Source organism: Anopheles coluzzii, chromosome 2 (genome assembly GCF_943734685.1).
Source record: "Anopheles coluzzii chromosome 2, AcolN3, whole genome shotgun sequence".
NCBI lineage: Eukaryota > Metazoa > Arthropoda > Insecta > Diptera > Culicidae > Anopheles > Anopheles coluzzii.
In genome coordinates, this window is record NC_064670.1 from 95,518,744 (window position 1) to 95,544,932 (window position 26,189).

Genomic DNA, 26,189 nt, shown 5'->3' on the forward strand with positions numbered 1-26,189 from the left:
TTGCAGCCGGCTGCGAATGCTACAATGCTGTAGTTTTATTTCCCACATTTTTGTTTAATTGATTATATACGAAAGCTTCTACAAAGTGTGTGTACATGTGTGGTTTTGGTTTGCATTTTGTTCCGGCAGCCTTCATTTGCGCCTTGTACATAGTTTTGTTGTTTTTTTGTCTCCCCATGTATAACTAGTTGTCCTATGTGCTCACGCCTTTTTATGACCGGCAAGTGCAGTCGTGTTTGTAACGAATAAACAAAGAAAGATAATATAAAGTATTGTGTAAATAAATTATAAAGTAGAACAATTGTTTTGAAGTATTGATGAAAATAATGTCTTTTAAATTTGAATAAAAAGTTGATAAATTGTCTAGTAAAAGAACTGAACATGTTAACCATCTAAAACTTTTGTAAAACTCTTATTAACTCTTGAAAAACAATGTAACGAAACAAATAAAACATACCAAACAGATAAATATCCCGTGAAACGTATCGATTAAATTCGTTCGTCAAATTCAAGCAACGGTTGGTTTGCTTTCTGTTTTGTGTGTGTGTGTTTGTTTGCACTAAGCTTAGCCGCAAGTACTACTGAAACTGTTTTCTGTTTGCCTGTTTACACGTATCAATAGCCAATGAGATTAAATGTTCGACTTTATAGCGTCATCCATCGAGTGTGAGAGAGAAAAAGTGAGAAAGTTCGCCCGAAACGCGTCCCAATTCGTCCACTCAGAGCTGAGCAATTCTATTAACCTGACTAAGGTATATGCGCATACATGTACTAAACGTGAACGGGAGTCATCACGACCAACCGTGCTCTCTCTCTATCTCTCTCTCCATCACTGTGTATTTGTTTGTTAGTGAACACTAGTCTACGACCGCAGCGAAATATGGAATTACATACAGCCCCTGTGCACGCACACACACTCATCCACGGCACGGGCTGGTGTGCCTTTGCTGTACGGGGTAACACGTGACAACGGGGTGGAAAATGTAGTAGAAGTAAAACCACACAACCACACTTTTTTTCATTTTCGGGTTTTCGGCACTCTCTTCACGCACAGACCCTACTAAACCACCGACCTAATAAGCCTAATCCTGGATTGAACAACGTTTCCGTACACTACAAGCAACGGTTTAGACTCCGCTGAATTGGCGGGCTACTTAGACTGTAACGCGTATCGGAGTGTAACGCATTGTAACGGTTATATTTGGATTTGAATTTCAGTAGCGGTGCAAGTTTGTTCTTAAAAAGATGTGATTTTGTTTATGTGAGATTATACGGATCTGGTTTCTGTTTTTGCAAGTCGTTTAAAACGTAGCTCTATCTTTTTGTCTTCTTCCCTATATCAGCTCCCGCTACTATCAGCTAGTGTTGCGCAGTGTGTGAAAGAAGTATAGCTTAAAATCGATTTACTCCGGAGGGATGAAATCTTGATCAGAGCGATCAGAGACACGGTGATGAAGCAACAACCGTACCGCTTGTTGTAGTAAGGATCGTTAAAAGGGTTCATACATGTTTTAGTAAATTAAGATCACCTCCTGCTCGTCACTCGCCAAGTACGTTGCTTTGGTTTCTGTCTGGGCGTTACGCTTTACCCCGTTTCGAAGGAAATAGTTTTGACATGCTGGCAACTCACACCAAAAAACAAACGTTCGCCATCACTTGGGGGCAGTTTCGTTATTCCATTTACCTTACCGTTTCAACAACCATGTTTGATCTCTGATAAAGAGTTGCTAATCTAAACAAACACGCCGTGGCGCCAGGAGAGGCGTTACACGCGCGTGTGACGAATTTCACGGGACTTGCACGGGAAATAGCATCCCTACATTTTTTTGCTACCCTGGATTACATGGTAATTATGTACGTGTGTGTGTGTCTGTGCATGTGTTAGTTCGGTGTGTATGTAGGCCTTATGGAAACATATATGCCAAAACCATGATAGTACAGACTGGTTAATGGGGCGCGGGGACTGGCTAGGGAGGGAAGCTTTTTGGTATTGCTTGCTCCCGAATTAAGTAGTGGGCCGAGCGGAAAAGGGCACTAGTGTGTGTGAGTGTGTGTCTGACTGATACATTATTTCGGCACCTTTCTGTGCACAATGCAAAGTTGAGCTAAGACAGGTGTAGATGTAGCTGTAGTAGTAGTAGTAGTAATAGTAATAGTAGCTGTGGTTTTAAACGTAACATTATTAGTAGAACTGGCTAGTGATCGCATGGAAGGACATTATTGGATCCAGTGCACCAGTGCTGTTCGCGGTCGATCACATGCAAGGAGGATCCATTGTGGAAGTATTGTGTCAAAACTCACACTCCTTTGCGCTCTTTTTTTCTCTAACTGCTGCTGCTGCTGCTGCGGCTGCTTCTTACAAACAAATGTTAAAGGAATGATTGAACCATTTGCTAAGGAAATGTCCCTGTTTTTCTTCAGTGTCATTACTATTACTTTTCCTGCATTCTTAAGATTAGTTCCCGTGCCCGTGTTCGTACCCGCGACGTTAAACCACCGATCGAGACCGTCCTTCCTGTTTTACGCTACCGTACCATACTAAACTCGATTACTTGCTTACGTTTACTTCTGTGTATCATTACTTATTGCAGTACGGCTTAATGCGCTGCTCCATTTTTCCTGTCCCTATTAGCTTGCCTAAGTTAGCTTATTAACTTTGTTTTATTTAACTTTTATTCCAGCTTGCTTTTACCTGTGTGTTTGCGTCGTTTCGTGATTCTGGTGTTCTATTTTTCACTTATGTACTCGTTTCGCATCTGCGGGTTTTTTTGTTTTTCTTTTTCTGGTAACGACTACTAAGAGCATCGAACAAACATTTGTACGAAATGTTAACGAACTTACGATTAAATAATTATTAGCCTATTCTTTCACCGACTTCTGTGGTGTCTAGTTCATCATGCCACTGTATTGATTTTGCACAAAGGTTGTTTCTATTTTTTTTGGGAGGAAAAAACCGAAAGCTTTGCTAGTAGGACCCGGGACCGAAAAGGTTCGTTGTTGTTCCGCGACTGTTCAAGTTAATTTAGAATAAAAAATTAAGCATTCACATTAATAATCAGGACAAAAGAGAGTCGTGAATATTAAAACGCTCTTCTCTTTGCACAATATTCCAACTTAACAGCAAAATTCTACGGTGTCTAACCCAAACGCTACTAACAAACAGAGAGCGAAAGTGTTTCCCTATGTACATAAGTAGTGGCTAACAAAACTGGTTAGACTTTTGCATCGTTTCCCATTGTCTGGAGACTGGCATAACCTGGCAATAGATAATTACGCAGTCTCCCCCCAAAAACAAAGCAGCCGGTCTACTAACGAATAACAATGCGCACGGGTGGGAGAGGAAAGGAATTGTGTGGGGCCGCCTAATGGTGGGGTATTATTGCTTCGATGTGGGCAGGAGAAGAGTACTCACAACGCCCTGTCTCCGAAAAATGTGGGATGAGCTGTCGAAAACCAAACTGATCTGCTCTAACGATGAGATCGCACATTTAGTTTCATACACTGCTCCAGCATGCGATTCGGAGCAAACAATCCGATCCTGCGCGATTAGCTGGTGCAGTTGGCTACTGTTTTGTTTTGCATTTCGTTTAACAAGTTTCTCTTTCGCCCTTCGCTGTCTACTACTATAATATTTGGTTTTCATTTATTAAAGATTAAACATGCACACTTACTGTTTTTTGTTTGTTTGTTTGCTTACGTCTTTCTTCCCTTTTCTGTTTTGTTTGTTTATATGTTTCGTTTCTCTCTTTCTCTCTATATTTCCACTTGCCTGTGTGTGTGTTGCAATTGCAAGCATTCCTTTGCGATGCGTGCAAATAGTGTGTTTTGTTTCGTTTACTTTTACTTTTACATTGGTTTAGTCTCACTCGTTTAAAAATCTAGAAAATATAACCATACACGTGAAACTGCTGACAGGCTGGCGTACCTACAATCTCTATACGCCTTGGATTTCGGCTTGCGGCTGTCTATGTACGGCTTTTTGGCTCTCTTTTTGTTTGCAAGCGTGTGCAGTAGTAAGCGCTGCTTGCTTGCTTGCTAGTGGTAGCGGCCTGATGCGTTACTTCCTAACCCTGTCCTTCTGTCACGCCTGCTGTATCGCTAGTTTGTTTGGTAGTTTATACCATCTTCCATCTTAGCTTTTTGGCATGGTTTGCAAATATTTATCATCTAACTGTAGTCGCTTTGCGCTACTTCACTGATGCAGTTTCGGTGTGTTTTTCTTCTTCCTGTTCGCCTTCTCTCCCTTGTATATTGATTCCGATAGCGTATGAATTCGATCCACAGTATGTATCGGTTATTGGTGAGCCCTGAAATAGTGTGTTTGCTTAAGTACCGGAACCTTCATTTGCTGAAGTCCTCTCTCTCTCTCTCGCTCTATCCATCGTACTGCTGGAACGCAACGCACGTGGAGAAAGAAACATCGCAGCAGCTCGTCTTGCTGTCTCACTCAAAAGGTTAGTTTGTTGCATTCTTTCATGCCTCTCCAACACGAACGGTCTGCACAGTACTAGCTTAGAGCGCAACGTCGCCCAACAAACAGCACACAAACATTGAAAGATCTATTCGAGACAAATTGATTGATTGTTCAAAAGGTTCTAATGGGGGGAATAGGTTTTTTTTTCTCCAATCATTCTGCGCCTTTCTCCCACAAACACACATACACAGCCCACAGTTTTGTAGCAATGTAATTGAGTCTACCGCGCCGAGAGACACTACCCGAGAGACAGGCACGCGACAAAGTGGGTGCAGCAGCAGTAGCAGGTGCATAGTGTACTAGGCTACTAGCTGTCGAGATCTGCTCCCGCCTTCTTAGCAGCTAGAAGTTAATGCAGCTTTATAGCGGCGCTTTCTACGGCCTATCGATTGAAGTAAAACGGGATAACCTGTAAACACGCACGTTTATACTGTGTATAAGAGGAGTACGGCTATATGGCGCGGGCGGTATATAAGGGAGAATAAGATACAATGTTTGCCATCGCTGTCTAACGGCGGCCTAAGTCAGCGCTCTTCTTAGTGGTAGAAGTAGTAGTCGATAGTAGCAATAGCAGTATTAGTAGTAGTAGTAGTAGTGCAGTTTGCTGTCGATGGTTTCGCTTGAGTGGTAATTGTACGCCGGGAACTACCTTGCTCTAACCCTGCCGAATAAAAAGCGCGTGGTTTTTTTTTGTTCTCTCTTTTGAGTTCGCTGCCAACTACCCTAACTCCCTTATTAACCCTACTCCTCTGGGACTGTCCCGGGTTCGGGTCGGTACAGTTTAATAGCACAAAGTGTTTGTGTGTATCTGTGTGTGTATGTGTGTGTGTGTAAGTAAAGTTGATTGTACGATCGTTCGATTCAACTCTCCGGAATCGTGCTCACCGGCTGACCAGAGCAGTGCGCGTGTTTGTGAAGTCCATCCGTCCGTCTGTGCAGTCCTTCCCGCCTTAGTCGTCCGGATCCAGCCCGATCAGCTCCGCCTGCAGCCGGCCCTTCGTCTTGCAGCAGATCGTGAGGAAGAGGAGCCGCACCAGCAGCCGGAACTGCTGCGACATGCTCGTCATGATGATGATCTTCCAGAACGAGTTGAGGATGCCGATCCAGACGGCGCCGAAGTGCAGCAGCGGATTGTCGATCGTCTCCCCGGACACCAGCTCGTAGATGCGCAACCCAATGTACGGTGCCCACGAGATCCAGAAGGAAAACACCAATGCGAACGACATGCAGTGACTGGGGTTCGCTAGGTTCTCGGCGAGCGCCGTGGCGTACTCCTTATCGTGGATCGGTGCACCCGATCGCACTTTGCGCATCATCGTGAAGATGTAGCCGTAGTTGTAGACGATCGAGATGACACTCGGCCCCAGGACTAGGATTGCCAGCGTTGCGCTGTAAGCCGCCATGTTGCCCCACTCGAGCATACAGATGTTGGTGGTTTTACTGTAGTTGGCCTCGTTGTAGCCGAGCAGCGGTGGACAGCAAAGCATGGCTGCCGAGATCCACGTGAACGCCATCCAGCATTGGCATCTTTATCGGGAAATCGGTGGGTTGGATGGGAGGGGAGAAGTGAAGGGACAGGGGATGGGGGAGGGTGAGTTGGGGTGGGTAGGGGAGGGGTTGTTACGAGTCAGACAGAGAGCGAGCAAGTGGGTGAAGAAAAAAAGCGAAAGGAAAACGAAAAAGAGACAGAGAGAGAGAGAGACAGAGAGAAACAGAGAGAGAAAGAAAGAGAGAGAAAAAGAGAGAGAGGAGTTCGATCCGTTAGTACGCTCTGTTCGGACTGGCTTCGCTTCCAACCAAGCGTCTAGGCATTAATCCCGAATACGAATACGTTAATTACGGATTAAGGAATAACGCAAAATACGCAGCATAAGGCTTATCATACAGAGAGATACGGTAAAGAATGCAAACACAAAACAAAAGGAGAAACAAATGAAGAAGAAAACACAAGGAAGCGTTGTCAAACCCCCGTCCCACGTGGCGTGACAGGTGGCAGTAGTTAAGTGGTGGCAGAAGTTAGTGTATGGGCGGCTGAGAGGGGGCCGAGGGTGTGTACGGCACAATTGAAAAAAAAAAACATCTACGCAGCGCAACTACAAACACGACAACAGCGCAACGATAGCGCACGCGGCCAAGCTGCGTGTGTGGTTTACAACGTTTACGTGGAACGCAAACGGCTTGCGCCCTGCGGGGGGAAGGGGGGTCGTGCACGTGCCAGGGTGCGGCGTGACAGGGGAACAATTAACTACCTCTACAAACTAAGCAGTGGTGCGAAGTTGTATCACTTTTGCTAAACAGAAAGAGTGTAGAACATATATAGGAGGGGGTATGAGGTCGCTCAAGAAAAGGGGTAACGGGCAAGTTGGTTGATGGAGAGCGGATTGTTGTAACAGAGTGTATAAAAATGTATTGTTTCTAGTCATAATGATGAAGAAACATAATTTTAAGGGATTTTTTTTTATCAGCATTAACTCTAAGGATAGTATCGCGCGTTGCTATTAGAGGGCGCCACCGTATGAGTTACTACAAATACAGTAGAGAATCACTAATGGAGTTTCAGCTTCATTGGCATTGTATTTGAATACATAATTAGTCAATCTCTACTGTACTGGGATTTATCTGAAACGGCGAATGATTTTCATTTAGGATTATTAAACATTTTGTACACTAATTCGTTGAATATTTTATGTTGAAACATATGTATATAAACAAGGTAAATAAGTAATGAGTAAATCATTAAGATAAAATAAGGTAAATATATTAAACAGGTGTGTTGATGAGAGTTTAACAGATCTAGAAATGTATTCATAGTGCAATTGGTCGTGCTGGATTACTAAATTTTGCAAGGAACTAAGTATACTATCTACGTTAACCTCTACTGCGATGGTGCGGACTACCCAACGGATCGAAAGGAAAACTATTTAAATAATACATAAAACAATATCTAAACCAATATAGCTCTACTTCTTTGTACAGCGAAATGATAAGGAAATGGTGCAATGTACTAATTGTTTTTTCTTCTTCGATAAGTAGCAAAACAAGTGCTACAAAAGCAAAGGAATTGCAATGTCCAAAATAGACCGCATTAAGAAAAGAAAGGAAACCAAGTTTACCAAAGATACAGGGATAGTTTGCTAAAACAGGAAACCAAACTGGGCGGGGAGGAGCTCATTTTATAAAAATAAAATATTTATATATATAGGGAAAGTATTCAACTGGCTAAAGTATTCAAACCTTCCATTCCTAGATATTAGTATTAGTATTGAAGGGGGGAGTAGAACATCACACACGAACAAACATCGATCAATAAAGGGTTTTTCCGTTCCGTTCTTTCATTTTCTCTCTCCCGTGTGCACCCTCCCCACGCACAAATGCACACATACACACACACCCACCCACCCACACACACACACACACACGCTCACACATACACACTCTCACATGCCCACATACACACACATATACTCGCACAAAATTTTAAAAGTAATGGCCAGAGCATTCCACAGTATTAGTTTTGCATTAGTTTCATTAGTTCGATTATTCGATTTTGTCGGTGGTGTACGTGGGAAAGGTGATCAAGGGAGGATGTACATGTAAGTGTGTAAATGCGTGTGTGTGTGTGTGTGCGGGCGCATGTGTGTGTGTGTTTATCAGTGTGTACAACAGGCCACAATCGCATGTACGCGATCGGTTGTGCAGTTGGGAGTTGCGCAAGTTGGTGGAGTGTGTCGCGCATCAAAACCGCAACCGCCATGCGTTGCCATAAAGGGGATGCCATAAATTGGAGTGGGTTTTAGTGTGCCATCCAGAGGGGACGGACCCGACCGAGGATGTACAATCATGGGAAAAACGGAACGAGAGAAAGAGAAAGATAGAATAAGATACGGCTCAAACATGGATGATACGGAGAGGGCGGGAGATGGGATAGAGAGAGAGAGAGATAACGCAAAAATACAAAAAAAAACGTTTCGGAAAAATGGAAAAACTAACAAGGTATAAAGAGAGATTGTAACAACAAAAACAAGAAGAAGAGGAAATACATTTTCCAACCAACCAACATTCAAAAACAAGTTGAAGTTTTTTAGAAGAAGTGTAACGCAACGAGATTACAAAACTGTTAACAAAAGTTATTTAACAAAGTAGAGATAACACATTGCACAAATTGTGTGAGAAAATCAACTTCAGTCAAGCATTACTTCAACCAAATGGAAGTTTGTCTGGTTTTGTATTCCACTATATAACACATAACCATTCATTCGCGGGGTGTCAACAAACGAGGGTGAGTATTTAGTTAAGAAAAAAGATGTTCAGAAGAAAACCGAAACAATAACGAAATATATATATGAAGAAAAAAAAAACACAACAAAAAAACAATCACACTGTGAGGTACGTTGCACAACTACATCTTACGATACAGTACATCACGCATTGGTACATATATAAGTCATAGGCACACACACACACGCACACACACACACGCACGACAGCGAAACAGTCACACCAAAGTGCGATGGTGTTGGCAGACGTCGAAAGGGGGTGGGTGGGTGGGAGTGTCCGGAATCTGGGACTCTCCATGGGAAATCGAGACCCCAACTGTGGGTGTTGAAAGTGTTGTGTGGTGATGAAGTGGGCGCGCAGTATACGTATTGTATCAGTGTATTGTATCATCGGTATGTGTGTGTGTGTGGGTAATTTTTGCTGTGTGTGTTGTACGCGCCAACTCAGTGGAGCTGTACAGTGGGATCTTTCATGGGGTATGATAGGGGTAACAGGGTGAAGGATCAATGGAGGGGGGGGGGGACATCATCATCGGTCACCGGTGAACGGTGCCGGTAAGTGGGCCGCCTGTCCACCGAGCCGGAAGTGCAACATTTACCTCGTCTTGGTTTGGATCGTTTCGTAGCGCAGTGGCTTCCGCACCGCCAGATAGCGATCGACCGAGATCCACATGAAGGTGTAGACCGAGATCGACCAGAGCGTCACCTCCAGGTAGCCGACCATCCGGCACACCACGTCGCCGTATATCCATTCTCCGCTGAAGGCCGGATACACCGAGAGCGAAACGATGAACAGACCGCACAGCAGGTCGGCGACCGCTAGCGACAGCAGGTAATAGTTTATAACCTCATGAGGTCCTGCAACGAATCCAAACGTGGCCGAATGACGCGATGTCCGATTTCACCGTCCGCTGCTACAGCAACTCACCCTTAAAGTTAAGATATGTAGCTACTACGATGAGGTTCGAGATGACGATGGCGACCGCTAGGATGAGGATGATCGTGGCCTGCGTGAGCGCCTCCAGGGTTGAGCCGGTTTGCAGGTGACTCAGCCCATGCATCGTAACTCCTGAAACAGAGACGGGCGAGATAAGCATTGCACCCTCGCCGCATCACTGCGTCACCGGATCCGGGAGGACGGTTACCTCAGCTCCGGTCATGACGTGGCGTCGGCGAAGGGGGCGAATGCGTACCAGCTCCGAACCGTCGTCGATTGTCGGCGGCGTTATCGTCCTCGTTGGCGTGGTTCGACTTCGGGCGTTCGAGGGCAGCCGCTCATCTATTGGTGGCACACACTGTTTCCGAGCTCACACATTGAGCGCACCACCGGGTACACAGGTGTGGGGCTTTTGTTTTTAGTACAGCAACGTTAGTGCTAACTGTAGAATCATTCACGCACCGCACGGTAATGGAAGAACGTTGGATTTTACTGTGAGAAGTATCACGATACTTTTACACCGTTACAGAGCTGTGAAAAAAGAAGAAAAGGGGTACAAACATATTTTAGTACACATGTTAGTACAAGATGTATTTTTTAAAGAACATAATACATAATGTAGTTTGAAGTGCCGGTCTGGTAGTGCAGTTATCAACTCGTACGACTTAACAACATGCCCGTCATATGTTAAAGCCCCGAATAGACCGTGCCCCCATACGGTAGGACTGACTCTCCTGCTATAGGTAATCAAGAAGTCACTGACAGCCAAGCTCACTTCACTAGTGGGTACAGGCCAGACAGGCCTTGACCGACAACGGTAGTTGTGCCAAAGAAGAAGAAGAAGTTTGAAGTCGATTGTATCGATGATAATAAGGCAGGACTGATTCCCATCCGGATCGTATCCTGAAGTAAGGCCTGATTATCCGGCTGTGTGGTACTAATAAGTCTCGGAAGCCTGTATAGGCCTGCATGACTGCGTAGATAATAAGGTTGTTAATTCCAACATGAAGCTTAGTAAATATGTATAAATTTATAACACCGCAATGAGACCATGAAACAAAAGTCAAAAATATTACTCCTCTTTACATACTGTTGTGGACCAAAATTGCCTAAAATCTTGATTTTTCCATCAATTTTTTGCACTTTTGCAGACGACCCTCGGGTTTCCGCATCAAAATTTGCTATTTGTTCTAAGAACGTTTCCGTTTTAGATCACAACAGGTTTTAGAACAGAATAGGCAAGACCAAAATGTCGCGATTAGTATCATTTTTTCTACGGTACTTGCATTTCGCGACGTTACGATCGAAGTTAGCCATTCATTCGTGCTAAAACGTTGGTTGGATTAACCGAAAAGGAATGTCTCCTCAAAAATCTTTGAAGTTGATTTGTTGCTCGTATAGATTCAGTTGTAGAAGGATTCAACCACCATATGCAGTACGCGCATACTTAACAGTTGCTTTAGGAAATAATGAATACGGGTGCAGATTAAAGAACAAAGCCTTGCACACACCATTGAAACAGCTTATATGAATAAGTGGTTTTCCAAATAAGGAGGACAAAAATGTAATAAAAATAAAGGGACAGTTTGAAAATGTTAAAATGAAAATAGTAAGTTTTGTAGTCGAAATTCACTGTTTAATTATTGTCTTTTCTGGTTGTGTCTCCAAATCAATGATCAATAGCAAACAACCAAATTCAACGTCTTCAAGTACGACATTCAAGGACCACAAATTAACAAATATTGTGCAGTTTGAATTGGAAAGGTGACAATTAGGTTATAATGTACTAAGAATTCGAAAGTGCAGAAGATAGACACTGTTTTTATTTAAGTGTTCTAACAATCGTTTCCTTTGCAAAAACCTTTCCTTTTATTTCGTTAACCGTAATTAGTTACTCTCGATTCAGTTCATTTCGTGCAGCTTGTTTCACAGCTACGTCATTCTGTGCACATTCAGTATTCCGCTGGGCTCACACCTCAACAAAGGTCGTCCATAGAGGACACGACCGCTGGGTGATGACCACTCGTTTGCATGTTTAATGTCTCGGAAGGCCATCTGGCACCATTTTTGGCTGCCAGACCATCGTCTCATTTGAGACAATTATTTAATCAACGTATATCTGTTTGCGTCTGTGTGCCAGCATGGCCGTAATACTAACGTGAAACGTAAACGTAAAATTGCTGCGAATATAGCGATTGAAATTAATTTTAACACAATCGGGTAACAAAACACTTCATTTCACCTCGTAGCCCGCCCCAGCCGACTTGCAGCAATCTTTCCCGTGCTGCTTCCTACTTCCAAGTCCTGCTGATAATCACCAAGACACATTGTAAATCATTGTAATTATGGCGCGAATATATTCCCCAGCACACGATAAAAATCTTTAAAAAAAAACCACCCCACCCATAGACTCCGTGTTGCAGCAGTCCTTCGCTTCGCAACAAAGCGAATGGTGGACCGGACTTGCAGCTGCAGCATTTACCTGGTCAACCATCGGAGGGCACTCGCGCTACCCATCGGGCTTCTACATCGAACAGGAAAAGTGCCGTTTCCGGTTCAAAAGCACTTAATGAACGGCTGGCATTAAATGCAATTGTATAATTGTTAAATTATTCATGCAAGCTTTCCATCCGTTCCCTTTTGCGGGATAGCGACCGGTGCACGCAGCCCCGCAATTCCTGGGCTGGCCAGGCAGGTTGGTTAGTAAATAGTGCCCAAACGGAGTAGCGCAGGAAACGGAACGAAGCAGTAAACGTACGCCACCGATGGTTTTACATTACTAACTTGGCGAACGTCGTGTAAAGGACTTGGAGCACGCGTCGTCCTGGACGGTCGCCTGGGCATCGATCTGGAGGTATGATTTTATTGCATTCTGGCACGCGCAATGTAAAGCGTATGTAGGGGGGAGAGGGAGGAAGGTGTTGGGCCACGTATTTCATGCCACGTACGTTCGCATTATTATGCAGCATTGGCGCGTGAACGCAAGGGGGCAAGTGAACGATAACAAGAATGAATTAGGTTAGAGGTGAGATATTTGGCCCCGGGGTGGAAGGGCCTTTTTTTCCTACACCCTCAATTATATAAGTGAACTAGCAGCCAAGGATTGATTTTCCCGGGGCTGCGATCAATAAAATTTGGCTGATTTTCGTAGCACCATATCGGGAATGGAAAAATTTTGATTGTAGAAAAGTGCCAACAGGGCATAAAGTGAGTATGAAAAATGATTTCCGTGCGGCAATCGAACGGGTGGCTATAAAAAAAAAGTACGCCATCGCACATCGCACTGCCAGCACGGATAAGGTTGATTTAATATCCGTGTCTCGTCAACGTCCAGAAGCGCGCTAGCGGTACGTCGACCGGCCCATAAAACATCCACCTCCCGGCTAGTGAACCACCATGCGTCTCCATCTAATATTAAACAAGCGTGGCACAAGCGTGGATGCGAAAAAAAATCACACACACACACACACAAACTGTGTGTTGAAATATGTTCTCACCCTTCCCAAGGTCAAACACACATACACACACACACACATACACAGGCGTATCGTTGTGTGTATTTCATCGCACCAAAAGCGACAGCAAACATTCGACCCAATCAGTTATGGAAAACAGTTTTTAGGGCAGTTTTTACCTCTTTGATTCAAACAACATAAAACGTCATAGATAGAGACGCGATTTGCTGACAGGCTCAGCATTTGATGTATGATTTGGGAATTGCAAAGCTACGAGCCGATACCGACTACAACCTTTGCCTGCATCGCTAGCTCAATTATGCTGTAGCTGAGGGAGTACCGTGGGAAGTTACATCGATATTTGCCTAGTTTTGTGAAATTCAGCCACCATCCTCTCTGTCCCTTTCTGCCCATGTTTGCATGTCATTGTGTGTGTGTCAAAGCATACGCTGAACAGCGTGTCAACATGTTGCGCCTCGGAAGAAGTAGAGCGAATCCCAAATTCTGCCCCCATTATGATAAACGCGTTCTGCCCCGGGTGTCGATTGTTGGCAGTTCAAATTCAGGAGCAGCAGCTGCAACAGCAGCAAATGCCTTGCCTCGATCGATCGCCAATTCGATCGATACACCGTGAACCGTGGGGAGATGTCCGGTACCACGTGTTTTTATACTGCAATGCGTTCTCCCTATTTTCCGCTAGCCACTCTCCCCGTGGCTGATCAAACAAAAGGGGTAGCTTTTTATGTAGTAAAATCTCTGTCCCGCAGCAGCAGCCGTTTCCGACTATCGATTTTGCATGCGGAAACATACACAGCAAACAACCTGGGAATGTAAACACGTGTTGTGATTATGCCAATTGGGGAATGAGGCCTGAGAACAGGGGGAAAGAGATAATAATGGGACGACGGTCTGTGACTGGTGTTGCCCGACTCGAATGCCGAGTGTGTGAACGGGTGAACGACACACGTGATGGGTACAGATTAATCATTCCTGAAGGTGTTTATGTTGATGAGTGAGGCTGAGGCTTTTTTATGTTTCGGTTTGTTTAAAAGCGATCTGGGCGTGCAGGTCCGATGGTAGAGGGGGGTCCGATGTGTGGGGCAAAAAATGTTAAATAAATAACTTTTTTTTTAAAGATCTATTGCATTTTAGAAGCCAGTACATGGTAGCTTAGAAAATTCGTTATGATATAGTTAAGGATCATCATTGAAGTATGAGCTTTGACGCAGTATGAAGAATTTCCAATACGATTTGAATAATTAAATTTTAAAATTATTCAAAATGTACTTCTACAAAGGTTTTATTTACACAAATAAATAAAATAAATAAATAATAAATAAATAAATAAAAACATAAAGTATTTAACGTTTAAAAAGCCATCACGGCCCGCATTTTAGACTCTTGAGAGCCACATAGGACCCGCAGTTTGGAGATTCCATGAATTAGATCGAAATGCATTAAACCAAGGATTTTAATCCTTTTTATATATTGTATCGTATATTGTTCAGATGTTTATTTTGCAAATAATGTACTAAAGGTATCAAGCTCAATCTATATATCCTCATTTAGTCTTTATACTAATAACTTTATTTTAAGGTTAAACAAATTAATTAAAGAAAGTGCTCCACAACTAGCTTTACACAAACAAATGCTCTAACATAAATAATGAATCTGTTGATTGTTTCATTACTAGAGAAAATGAGCACTGAAAACATAGATTCAGAATCACAGTTAGCAATTTGACGGTTTGTATAATATTTTTTGGACACAAATATTTTTAAATAAATTTTTACCACAAAGCTTCTTTAATTTCCTTGTTCATAATTTAAAGACAACCTTATCATGTATTTTGCGAAAGATTAAACGTATACTATGATTTACAAATTTAGGCGTCTCCTTCGATTATAGGTTTGTCAATTAAAAACCTGTCAAAAGGTTGACAAACTGAGTATATAGCTAATAAAAATAACCAATAACAGAGCGAAGAGACGGCAACACCATGCTCGATGACCCTGGTTCCTATATTGGTACTTCATCCATTAGAAGTGTATACATGATCGTACGCCCCCAAAACAAAAAAAAAAAATCAGGACAAACGAGGCATCACTGGATTGAATCGGATAATCGATTGTGCTATCACAGGGAAAATGCGAAACAATCGTTTATCAGTTGTTCCCAGGCTTTCCCGTTTTGGTATGTTTTGCTTTTCCCACTGCGGCTGTTGCCTCTGCTCACTGTAGCTCAATGACATGCGTAGCACGTGACCACAGTGCTATCCTGGGAGGAAGCAGCAGCCAGCCAGCCAGCCAGCCAGCGCCACCATTATTGACCTTGGCCTAAAAATGTTTATGCTATCTTGCACAACGCACACATACAGACACGCACAGCCTCATGTTCGCAGATAAGCGCTGAACGGCACGGGATACACCGACACGTGCAGGGTACATGGAAATGCATAACCACAGCACAACACAGCTACTCTGTGCCCCAGTTACTTTCTTGAACGAAACACCCAAAGCCCACGGCCCGAAAGCTTTTCCGTTTTACGGACAGCACACCCTTGCCCAGGTGCAACAAATGGGCGGAAATGAGTTGCGCCATTTTCATCCTTCGCTTGGAGGGAACAGATAGGGCGCGACAATAACAATGAGCGGAGGAGAAAAGCGCTTCAAGTAGATGGTAGAGGAGGCAACAGCCTTATCGGGAAGCGCCCACAGCTTCCGCCCTCCGTTGGGTGGGGCGCTTGTATCTGTCTGTGTGTGTGTGTGTGTGGGTGTGTGTTTAAGCGAGAGCACACGACTACAACGTATGACGTCAGACGCGTCGTTTATCCCCGGGGCCGCGCGCACATTGTTAACGCTCCAGTGGAAATTCTCATCCGTCGCGTAATGAAAGAAAGGACCGCTGGTGGTGGGGTTGCTGTTCCGTTACAGTTGCCGGTCGCTGGATGGTCGATTTTGCTGGATGCTGGCAAAATATGTGTGTGTTCAGTGAGATGGAAATTGCTCTCCCTTTTCGCTCCTTTTCACTCCCCTCTTACGCCTCTCGCGTGTGATGTGAGCTCGAAGGCACGAAGGACACACTCGTTCGGGCGCGGTTTAGACACCCGGGAGTGTTCACACTGAGTGTGTGTGTTTGTGTGTCAGTGTACGTGTGTGATATAGTGCTGCAGCTGAAGTTTACTAATTATTTTTAATTGTTCTCCGTTTTTGCCACACCACTTGGTGCGACATTTGTATGGGGCGATCGGGTGAGTGCAACACGAAAACCTATCCTTCCAATTTCCCACCTTCGCTGCACGGTTCTCTTTGGGCTAGGTTTGTACCTATTATGTGGCGTATTTTTTTTTCGCTCTCTCTTGTCCCTGTTATGAGCCTGCCGTCGCCTTTGTTATGTCACCATTTTTATGGGTTTTCAAGACGCTATTCAGAAATTTGCTATTTTAGCAAGGAACATAGGCGTCATTGAGTGCTGGTGGTAGTTTTGTAGCGTAAGGGATTTTTTTGGTATGAGTTTTATGAAGCGAATTTAAAATGAGCTATTTTGAGTCCTTTTGTCTGTATTGTAAGAACATATTCTACCTTAGGTAAAGCAATGAGAAAATCTTGCTGATCATTTCAAAGGCAAATTAAATGTAATAGATTATTCTGAACAAACCAACTAACTTCGACTCGATCAATACTTAACATGAAATTAAGCTCCTTTGTATAAATATTGAGGAAGGGATATTAAATTAAATGAATACATTAAATATAGTTAAATTTGACTCATTCTCTTGTTGGCTAATAATAAATTGATTTATTAATCGTTTGATGCAATAAGCATCATATTTCAGTTTGCTTTTTTTTAAACGAAATTTCTTCCAAAACCTGATGTTTTGTTTGATATATTATCTCTAATCATTGGCTCTAGAACTTACTCTAATTCTTAGTTATCCATAGTATAGCGCACCTAATATCCCACGTTTGAAATTCGATTTTTAAGTTTTAATTTACATTTTATTATATTTTTCAAAGCAGATTCATCTGGGCTATTTTCCTTTTGCCAAATCACTTATTGTTCGTCTCGTGTGCATTGACCTCTAGCAATATTACTCGTGCTACACATAATGCAAACAGCTTAAGCTTAGTTTAATCAATCAGCTTAAGCTTAATAGATGTGTTTAGATCCAACACTGCAACAACTTAACAATAAATCACTTTCTGCATCTTAAAAACAAAATACAAGATCAAAAGCGCGGTAGCGCTCTCAACGAAATGATTTTGAAAACACACGAAACACACCCACTCCGGAATCGATTTAGTGCAACGATGAAGTCATTTGCAAAAACGGCCTACCAATGCAACACATCTCCACCCCACCCAACCGACGCTCCGTTGCTGCATCCGAACGATCATGTCTGTATGCGCTGCCCATTTCCCCAGCACACTCGATTGCCCGCCGAGCCAGGCGGAAAAAGGCGGAAAAAAGGGACACGGAACCATTTTTTGATCTCACCCTCGGTCTCCCACCCCCTGCCGGGTGCAATCCCAACAGGGTCGACTACGCCGACTAGCATTTGGCAAACGGCCAACAATCAGCGCCACAGCGAAATGCCCCAAGCGTCAAGACGACCACGGCGTTTTGCAAATCGATTATGCACGTGATTTGTACAATAAGATGTCACCAACTTTCGCCTCTCCGCACCCTGCATTGCGGTCCCTTCCGGACCCTCTCTCTCTCTCTCTCAAAGCGCGATTGCTCTGTTTTCGGTTGTGGACCAACGTTTTGCTCTCGGATGTTGGGCGCTTCATTTATCAATTATCTTCAACCCGACGACGACTTTTGCCCGGACCGGCCAATTGACAACATGCGAATTTGCAGGTTGGGTGGAGTGGGTTGGTGATTTAATTTTCCTAATTACCCCAAAAAACGACCGGCTCGGCGGGCACTGTGCCGATTGTTGGGGAGCAGGGATGTGAGCTGCTTGACCATATTGACCGTTTGGTGACATGGAAATTAATTTACGTAAAGCTGGTGCAAGTTGAGGTTGAGTTCGAAATTCAATTTGCTTCTTGTGTGACATGGAGGAGGAGGAGTGGTACAGTGGTAGGGGGCTGTGATGTTATTTATTTTCGTTTGATGAACACGATGACGAGAAGACTCTCCCCGGAGGAGATAGGCAATTCAAGGACCTGAGTGCAAAGGTGATATTGGTGTGGTTCTAAAATCAATCAATGTGGTTTTTTATATCGGTGGGCGAAGACAATAACTTTTTGAGAAATGGTTTTTTGGGAAGCAAATGGGATCAAACAGGGCATCTGTTTAAATGGAATCTGACATTTTTCAACTAAAATTACGTCATCACTCTATACGAAAGCACGCGCCAAAACTTCAAGTTTTCTACCTATTTCAGTAAGGACTAGTGGTGGAAGCTCGGAATCGGACCTACCCGTTTCTGATTTCGTGCTTGGAATCGATTCCGAAACCAATTCCGTTGCTGGAATCAATGCCGATTCCGGAGCAGATTCCAAAGCATATTCTGGAGTGTACTTCTAACCCGATTAAGGAGTTGACTCCAGAGCCGATTTAGGAATCGATTCCGGAATCGGAATTGTCTCCGCAATCAGAATCGGCTCCGGGTTCAGAATCGTTCTGGGAATAGCAATTTGCTCCGGAATCGGAATCAGAATTTAATCCATAATTTGAATTAACTCCAGAATGAGCATCAGTTCTTGAATTAAGATAAAAAGTTTCAGAAGCGAAATCAATCCCCGAATCTCCATGAGAATGGAACGTTTAGAAGTAAATTTGGATTCTTTGTGGCTATCAATACGTAGCATCATTGGACCCAAACGGCTATTCTTAACGGTATGGAGATACCGAAACTGACTTCGATTTCCAATATCCGATTTAAAATCCAGAGCCGACTCCCGAATCGTTTCAGGACCAACTGTCCGGAATGGATTCCAGAAAACTTCGGAGCTAGCCAGAATTGATTACGACGAAAGCTTCATTTTTCCCATCACTAGGATGGAAACATCTAAATGTCAGGCCATATATGATAGAACTTTTCTACTGCAGTCTTTCCTCAAGTTACGCGAATATTGCATTCTGGGGACATTCATGTAATTCGAATATCACGTTTAGCAGCTAGAATGTTATTGATAAATAGTTATTTTTCAACGAATTTAGTAGTCTTATGCACTTAACTACTTATTTAAGACAACTCGGTCAGAAAATTTGGATATTTCTGTCTCTTTAGCGATTTTAATCATTATTTATTTTGCCAATTGTTGACTTATGAAGTGTTTTTTAGATTAAAAAAATAACGTAACTCAAGTGTCGCGTAATTCGGGGAAAGACTGTACAGTATAAATATCTTTTTCAAAGAAGGCGAAAAGCGTAAAATGAGGATTATCGAGACAGTAAAAAGATTTTAAACTTTTTAAAGTGTAATAATGAAACGATTTGGTTCAGTGCATGATTATTTGCACACAATTAATTCACTCTAATATAGTGGAAAGTATGTATCATTTGGATATAGGAAATTCAACCCAGTTGAAGCATATCTCCACTGACACAGCCTGAAACACCATCTTTCAAATTTAACCCATCAAAGGGGCCATTATTAGAAACGCGAAAACCAGCAGCCTCTTCCATCATCGGCACGAATTCATTCTAATGATCATTCACTGTCACACATGACTCCATAATTAGATAGTTGACCGATCGATCGATAATTGATTGGTGAACCGTCATGTTTCCCCTAAAGGGAAAGGCTTCACATTAAGAGGCACATCACGTAGCGCCGTAACTGTACAACGCTTCATTCATTCAATTGATTCGTTCTGTTTCGGTTTCCTTAAACTCCAAACAAGCGCCACTCGTACGAGAAATGGCATGGCGCGCAGAACGACCCAACTTATCCATCACACCACCGATCGATGCAACAGCGACCAAATGGTCAGCATAAAACAGCACTCGCTTGCTTCAATACGTCGCAATGTGTCCCAAACACGGCCGCGGGACACGATGTTAGACGGATGAGGTCACACAAGCGTGCCGGAGCACGCTGAAGGTGAATTCGAGTGAGGACACTATCAAAACACGACCTCCCCCCCCCCCCCCCACCAACACACAGCAACGGACGGAATCGGTAACGGCAAGAGTCAAGTCAGTTAATTTTGACAACGCCCGGGACAGGGAAAATCGATTTGGTTCGGCACGCAACCGGCAACGACCGCCAGTCCGGTCAGTGGGTCCTGCCAAACAGTGCTCCGTTTGCCGGTGGTTGTCCTCGAGAGGAAAAGGTTTTTCATAGCAACACGCGGCAAAAAAATTGGGCGTTTTCTCCCCAAATAGAACGAAAAAGATAGAACTGAAATTTATTACAAAGGGAAATGTTCAATACCCTGTTCATTAAATCCTTCCTTTCCATGCTGGTGCAGCACAAACACACACATTGAAAATTTGCACCACCGTACGAAGGCGCCGCGGCATTTCCTCGAACATTCCAACCTCGGCAGGGAACCACACACATTTACATAACACCAACATTTCGGTACAAGCCAAGGTATGCAACGGTGCGGGAGTAACCGTTTTTGGCAAGTAGCCAACCCTGCTGGCCCAAAGCCGAATGCCGCAGAGGGGGGGCGCAGAAACGGAGCTTTCACGTGTCGTGCGGCGATTCCTTGGACCCGCCGGAGCATGTCGTGCAAAAGGGTAAGGACAGGAATGCAAATTTGTCCACCAAGCGTCATGTTGCGACGTTCCGGCGTCGTGGTCGGTGGTGTGTGGTGATCGAAACGCCTGCAGGCTTCTTCTTCCGGTTTTTTTTTTAGCTCTGGCGACTGATAACCGAATGCCCAGGCCAGGCCAGCAGAGCACAATAAACGCACCGGGGGCGCAGTGAAGCATAATGAGAAAAGTTGCTACCTCTTTTTTTTTCTTGCCTTTACGCTATGTCGCGCACTTGCTTTTAATTAAACGCTCTTTGCGGGGGGTTTTGCGTGTCGTTTTATGTGTGCTGTAATAAAGAAGCAAAGTTAAAAAGGATTGCTTGAGGAGATAGCGTGTAACCGAAGCTAGCGGGCGACATGCTTTTCCATTTCTCATTCTATTGCTGTGATTAACCATCATGTTACCTTATCTAAAATTGCTTGCTGAGTCTTATATCACGTATATTCCTTGAGAAGTGTCCTTTAAAACACAAACAAAACGACTATCCAATGAATCCAATGGTCATGCTTAGCCTGACGTCAATCAATCCAATCTCTAGACGGAACGCCAAACACATCCAGACCGTCGAAAGCTCCACGCCCTTCTCGCTTTTCGGCAAAGAGGGCGAATCGAACAGTCCAAAACTCGAGCGCAAAACCGCACGCGACGAATACTTACAGTGCAATGCAAAAAACGGACACCATCCGGAAACTAATCCACAAATCCTTGACAAACGGGAGTTGACTGGTGGCGTGGGAAAATGGAAGAGCTCGGATCTTGCGGACAATGCGTTTGTACCAGGTCAAGGCTTCACTGTACGATAAAACCACAACAGTATCCTTTCCTTGACGATTTTCCAAATATTTTCCGCTCACTTATTCACTCACAACATCCAGATTGTGCTTGACGTACACGACCGCACTGTGTACTATTTTTCTTCACTGATAAGCAAACGAATCTGCGTACCACACTGTAGCCACACTGCTGCTGCTGCTGCTACTTCGATGGGCTCGGGAATCGATTCCAACTCAGCAATCGAAGCTCGACCTCAAGAGCAAGAGCAATCGAGCGTGATCACGCTCTCCGCAAGCAGCTCTCGCTAAGCGCGCACACACTCTCTCACTCACTTTCTCGCTCTCTCACTGCAAGACCCCACTTTTGCTCTCCCTCATTTAGGGGTGGCTTTTCTTTCAAACCTTTTTTTTGGTGTGTGCGTTGGGGATGCTTTTCTTCGTTTTCCCACGATGTACCGCGTTTTGCTCGCTTTTAATCACTCTCTTGCTGTGTTTTTTCTTCCTTAATCACGCACACACACTCTTTCTCTCGCTCGCTCGCACTCGTTTTTATTCACTCTGTATCCTGCGCTTTTTTTTGTTGTTGTTGGTGTACTCGCACTACTGTACAGCATACGGATTCGCCTTTTTTGCTGGGCTGTACTTTATACCCCCACAGGCTGTGAAAGGATAACATGAAATATAAGAAATGGAAAACACACACACACACACACACACTCATACAGAGAGGGAATATCACATTCTAACAAGCTCAATCAAAGCAAAGATTCCCTTCTGTACAAAAAAAAACGACTTGGAAAATTGGTGAAAATTCCCCAACCAAACGGTGAGCTCTTTGATTTACCATTGAAATGGGAATGAAAAACGAACGGTGTGGATCAGTGACGCAGGGACAAAAAGCAGTGAAAATTTAGGGGGATTGGAAGGGGGGGGGGGGGAGAATGCCAGGATCCGTTGACAGATTGAAGAGACTTGCGTGAAGGTTTGATGCTTTGTGCAGCAAGTCCGTAGGAGGGACTTTTCTTTTACTCTGCACTATTTCTACTACACTCTTCTTTTGCACCAAATTCCAGAACAGGAAAAGCTACAGCTCAAGCTTGAACCAACGTCTCTGCCACACAAAATCACCACTGCATCCGGACGTTTCCCTACTGCCTCACCCACACAGGACACTTTCGCTACACCTCAGGACCTTTTTCCCCCTGCTCTGGCACACAGTCACAGTCCGTCGTTTGCCTTCGATCAAACAAAATGTGTCGTTTTCTTATTAGACTTTTGTTGCTTTTTCCACCAGCGCTACTGGTATTGCCTTGGTTTTCTTTTCCAATTCTTCCTCACCTCTCTCCTCGCTCTCTCTCTCTCTCTCTCTCTTCCACTGTGAAAGCGAAGGGTGAATCCCTGCGACAACTGTTAGCAGCCCGACCAGCAGAAAGCCCCAACACGGCCTCGACGTTTACACGCTCGGCTTGCACTCAACGTACTGAAAGGCGGCCCCCGAGCAGTGGCCCGACTGTGCCGGACGATCTCTGCGGGCACTCATTCGTGCCGTGCCAGGATACTGTGAGTGAAATTCTCATAAACGTGTGTGCGTGTGAGTGTGTGTGAGAGAGAGAGAGAGTAAGCTTCTGTACGTGAAGGCTCGTCCTCGTGCGGGCTTGGAAGCTTTGGCAGGTTGGCGTTGCGTAACAGGGTACCAGCAAACAATGCGGCTTTGGGGATTGGAAATGTCGTGTAAAAAGGGGGGGGGGGGGGGAAGGAAGGATGTGACGGAGAGCGGAGAAAAGGATGTTAAACTCCATCGCTTCCCTTCACCGTCGTTACTGATGGGAACACTGACCTCGGATTATGCGATGGTGATGGTGATTAGCTTTTTAGATAACCGTTGCACGATTACACACACACAGGGCATAAAGGATTCGTATGGGGGTAAAGGAGGAGGCATTTATCGGATGCGAGAGGGAAAGGACGGGAGGATGTTTTTTGTTCAATGAATGAAGCGCCTTTTTTGTTTGGTGCGGTGTATAACGATGTAAGTGATTTTGTGAAGGCAACGACACGGCTTTGTCACATTTAATGATTATTGACCAATCTGATTGGGTAGCCCATACAGATTGTATTACATTTGCATGTTTGTTTTGTAACTTTCGTTTAATGTTTTTCTTAAGAACCTGCTCAAATAGGTACATAAAACATTTAAAATAAAGGAAATTGTGCGAATATGCTCACAGCTTGAACTCTACATTTTGATAATAATAGTTATTTTGGCCTGGCTACAGGGCTACGCAACTAGATTTCAATTTCCCCTTTACTCTAAAGAGTGCACCAAATTTAATGGTGTCGAAACCAAATTAAACTGAGATACTTATGACGACCCCGTAAGAGACCTAAAACCAATGGTTCAAGAAATGCACATTAGCTAACACCGGTCCTGAACATGATACTGAACCTAAGCCGGTCCATGAATCGATACTGAACCCATACCGGTCCAGGAACCAGTACTGGTCATACCGATCCAAGAACTGTTCATGAACCCATGTCGGTCTTGGAACTGGTCATAAACCCATAACGGTACTGGAACCGACCATGAACCTATTTCGGTACTCGAACCTATCATGAACCCATACTGGTACTGGAACGATCATGATCCTATCTAGGCCCTAGAACGTATCATGAACCCATACCGGTTCTGGAACTGATCATGAACCTGTCCCGGTCCTGGACCCTAACATTAACCCATATTGATCCTGGAACCTATCATGAACCCATATCCGCCATAGAACTTATCATGAACCTATTCCGGTCTTGGAACCTATCATGATCCCGCGTTCCTGGAACTGATACTGAACGCATATCGCTCCTGGAACCGATCATGAACCCATACCGGTTCTGAAACCGATCATAAACCAATCCCGGTCTATCATAAACGCATATCGGTCCTGAAACCTATCACGAACCCATATCCACCATAGAACATATCAAAAACCTATCCCGGTCTTGAAACCTATCATGAACCCATAGCGGTCCTGGAACTGATACTGAACGCATATTGGTCCTGGAACCGATTATAAACCCAACACGGTACTGGAACCTATCAAGATCCTATCCCGGTCCTGGAACCTATTATGAACCCATACCGTTTCTGGAACCGATCATGAACTCATTCCGGTCCTGGAAACTATCTTAAACCTATACCGGCCCTAGAACCTTTCATGAACCCATACTTGTCCTGGAACTGATCATGAAACCTTTACCGGCCCTGGAACATGTCATGAACCCATACCGGCCCTGGATCCGATCGTGAACCCATACCGATCCTGAAATAGCTCCCAATTTTATTCAATTCCTGAAACATTACCTGGAACTGTACCAGATTCGGAACGATAATTGAATCTTGGTTTGGGTCTGGAACTGTTACAGATCCAGTTCCAGTCGACAAACCATACCCGGTAGCAAATGAGCAGCGTAGGAAAAAGTATAGGAAATTTAGTAGAACTATAATCTCTAGAATCGGTTGACGATTTTCAAATTCCAACGTTTCGACGCGGTACTATACATGATCTATGGTCCTTTACTTTATTCCATAGAAAAGAGATAGAAAGGTAAATAATCGTATAAACATGAACTAAGCCTAATTAAACACAACATTGCTCAACATGTTCCATTGCATCGTGTTCCAAGGACCTCTCAGACTAACGACAAGTGAGCTTCAACATTAAAATTTTGTAATTAAAAGCCCATTGTTGAATCACATCAAACATACGTATTTTCCCGTTTTTGTCCCCTAACCAGAATGTGGCATCGGCTTTCCTTCTCGGGAAACCCCAAGTTCACACGCATCGTCGCATCTTCCCTTATTATCGGCCGTTCGATAAAAGAGTAATTTCCGCCCGATACTCCACAGACTAGCACACGTACTGGGGGGCTGTAAATATACGACCCATTCACGGCATATGTAGCACACCTGTTCCGATAAGCAACGACTATAAATAGAAGCTATGCTATGATATTCTTATCACGCTACGGGGATAACAGTGTACGCTTCCCGCGTACAGTAAGCGGGAAAAACTCGCAGCGACATAAGGAACAGGTTGTACAACGGAACACACCGGCGATACATGTCAGTGATAAGGTTTTTTTTTTGTCTAGTTGGAAGACTTCCCTGTTCTGTTTGTTTCAATGTTGAGCTGCGAAGGTACGGAAAGGGAATGTAGTCGAGGGTAGGCAATGGGGGAAAAAAGGAAAGTCCATGCCACTGCTTTACCGTTTGTAGAGTATCGATATCGATGAGACTTTGATAAGCAAGCATATTTGTGCCAACTACTCTCTTACAACGGCATTCCCAGGAGCGATGCAAAAAGAGAGAAAAATAGAAGAGAGAGAGAGACGGAAAAAAACCTCGCCGGAACAGTGTTCTGTTACGGAAAACAAACCAGCAGCATGTTCGACTGGGAGCAAATATGTTTCACCAGACCACCACCATCAGGCCTCATCCCTCCGAGCCGAGCGCGTGTAGCAAGTGACACGTCCATTCACTATAACAAGCACCAAGAT

General features: G+C 44.0%; 1 protein-coding gene across 3 annotated transcripts in view; it reads right to left on the reverse strand.

Moving 5' to 3' along the window:
* Positions 1-49: 49 nt before the first annotated feature.
* Positions 50-26,189, reverse strand: part of LOC120947420 (G-protein coupled receptor 52) — a 47,548-nt gene continuing 21,408 nt past the window's right edge. Inside the window, exons 1-6 of one of the 3 annotated variants that reach the window (XM_049607239.1) lie at positions 22,977-23,139; positions 21,523-22,297; positions 9,897-10,219; positions 9,680-9,820; positions 9,351-9,609; positions 50-6,001 (exon numbers count right to left, since the gene is read on the reverse strand). In XM_049607239.1, the coding sequence (XP_049463196.1) occupies positions 5,425-6,001; positions 9,351-9,609; positions 9,680-9,812 (969 nt within the window). In that variant the 5' untranslated portion in view covers positions 9,813-9,820; positions 9,897-10,219; positions 21,523-22,297; positions 22,977-23,139 and the 3' untranslated portion in view covers positions 50-5,424. Of the gene's footprint in view, positions 6,002-9,350; positions 9,610-9,679; positions 10,220-21,522; positions 22,298-22,976; positions 23,140-26,189 lie in introns of those variants that run through there. The other 2 variants (XM_040362744.2, XM_049607238.1) reach the window with 2 other exon arrangements.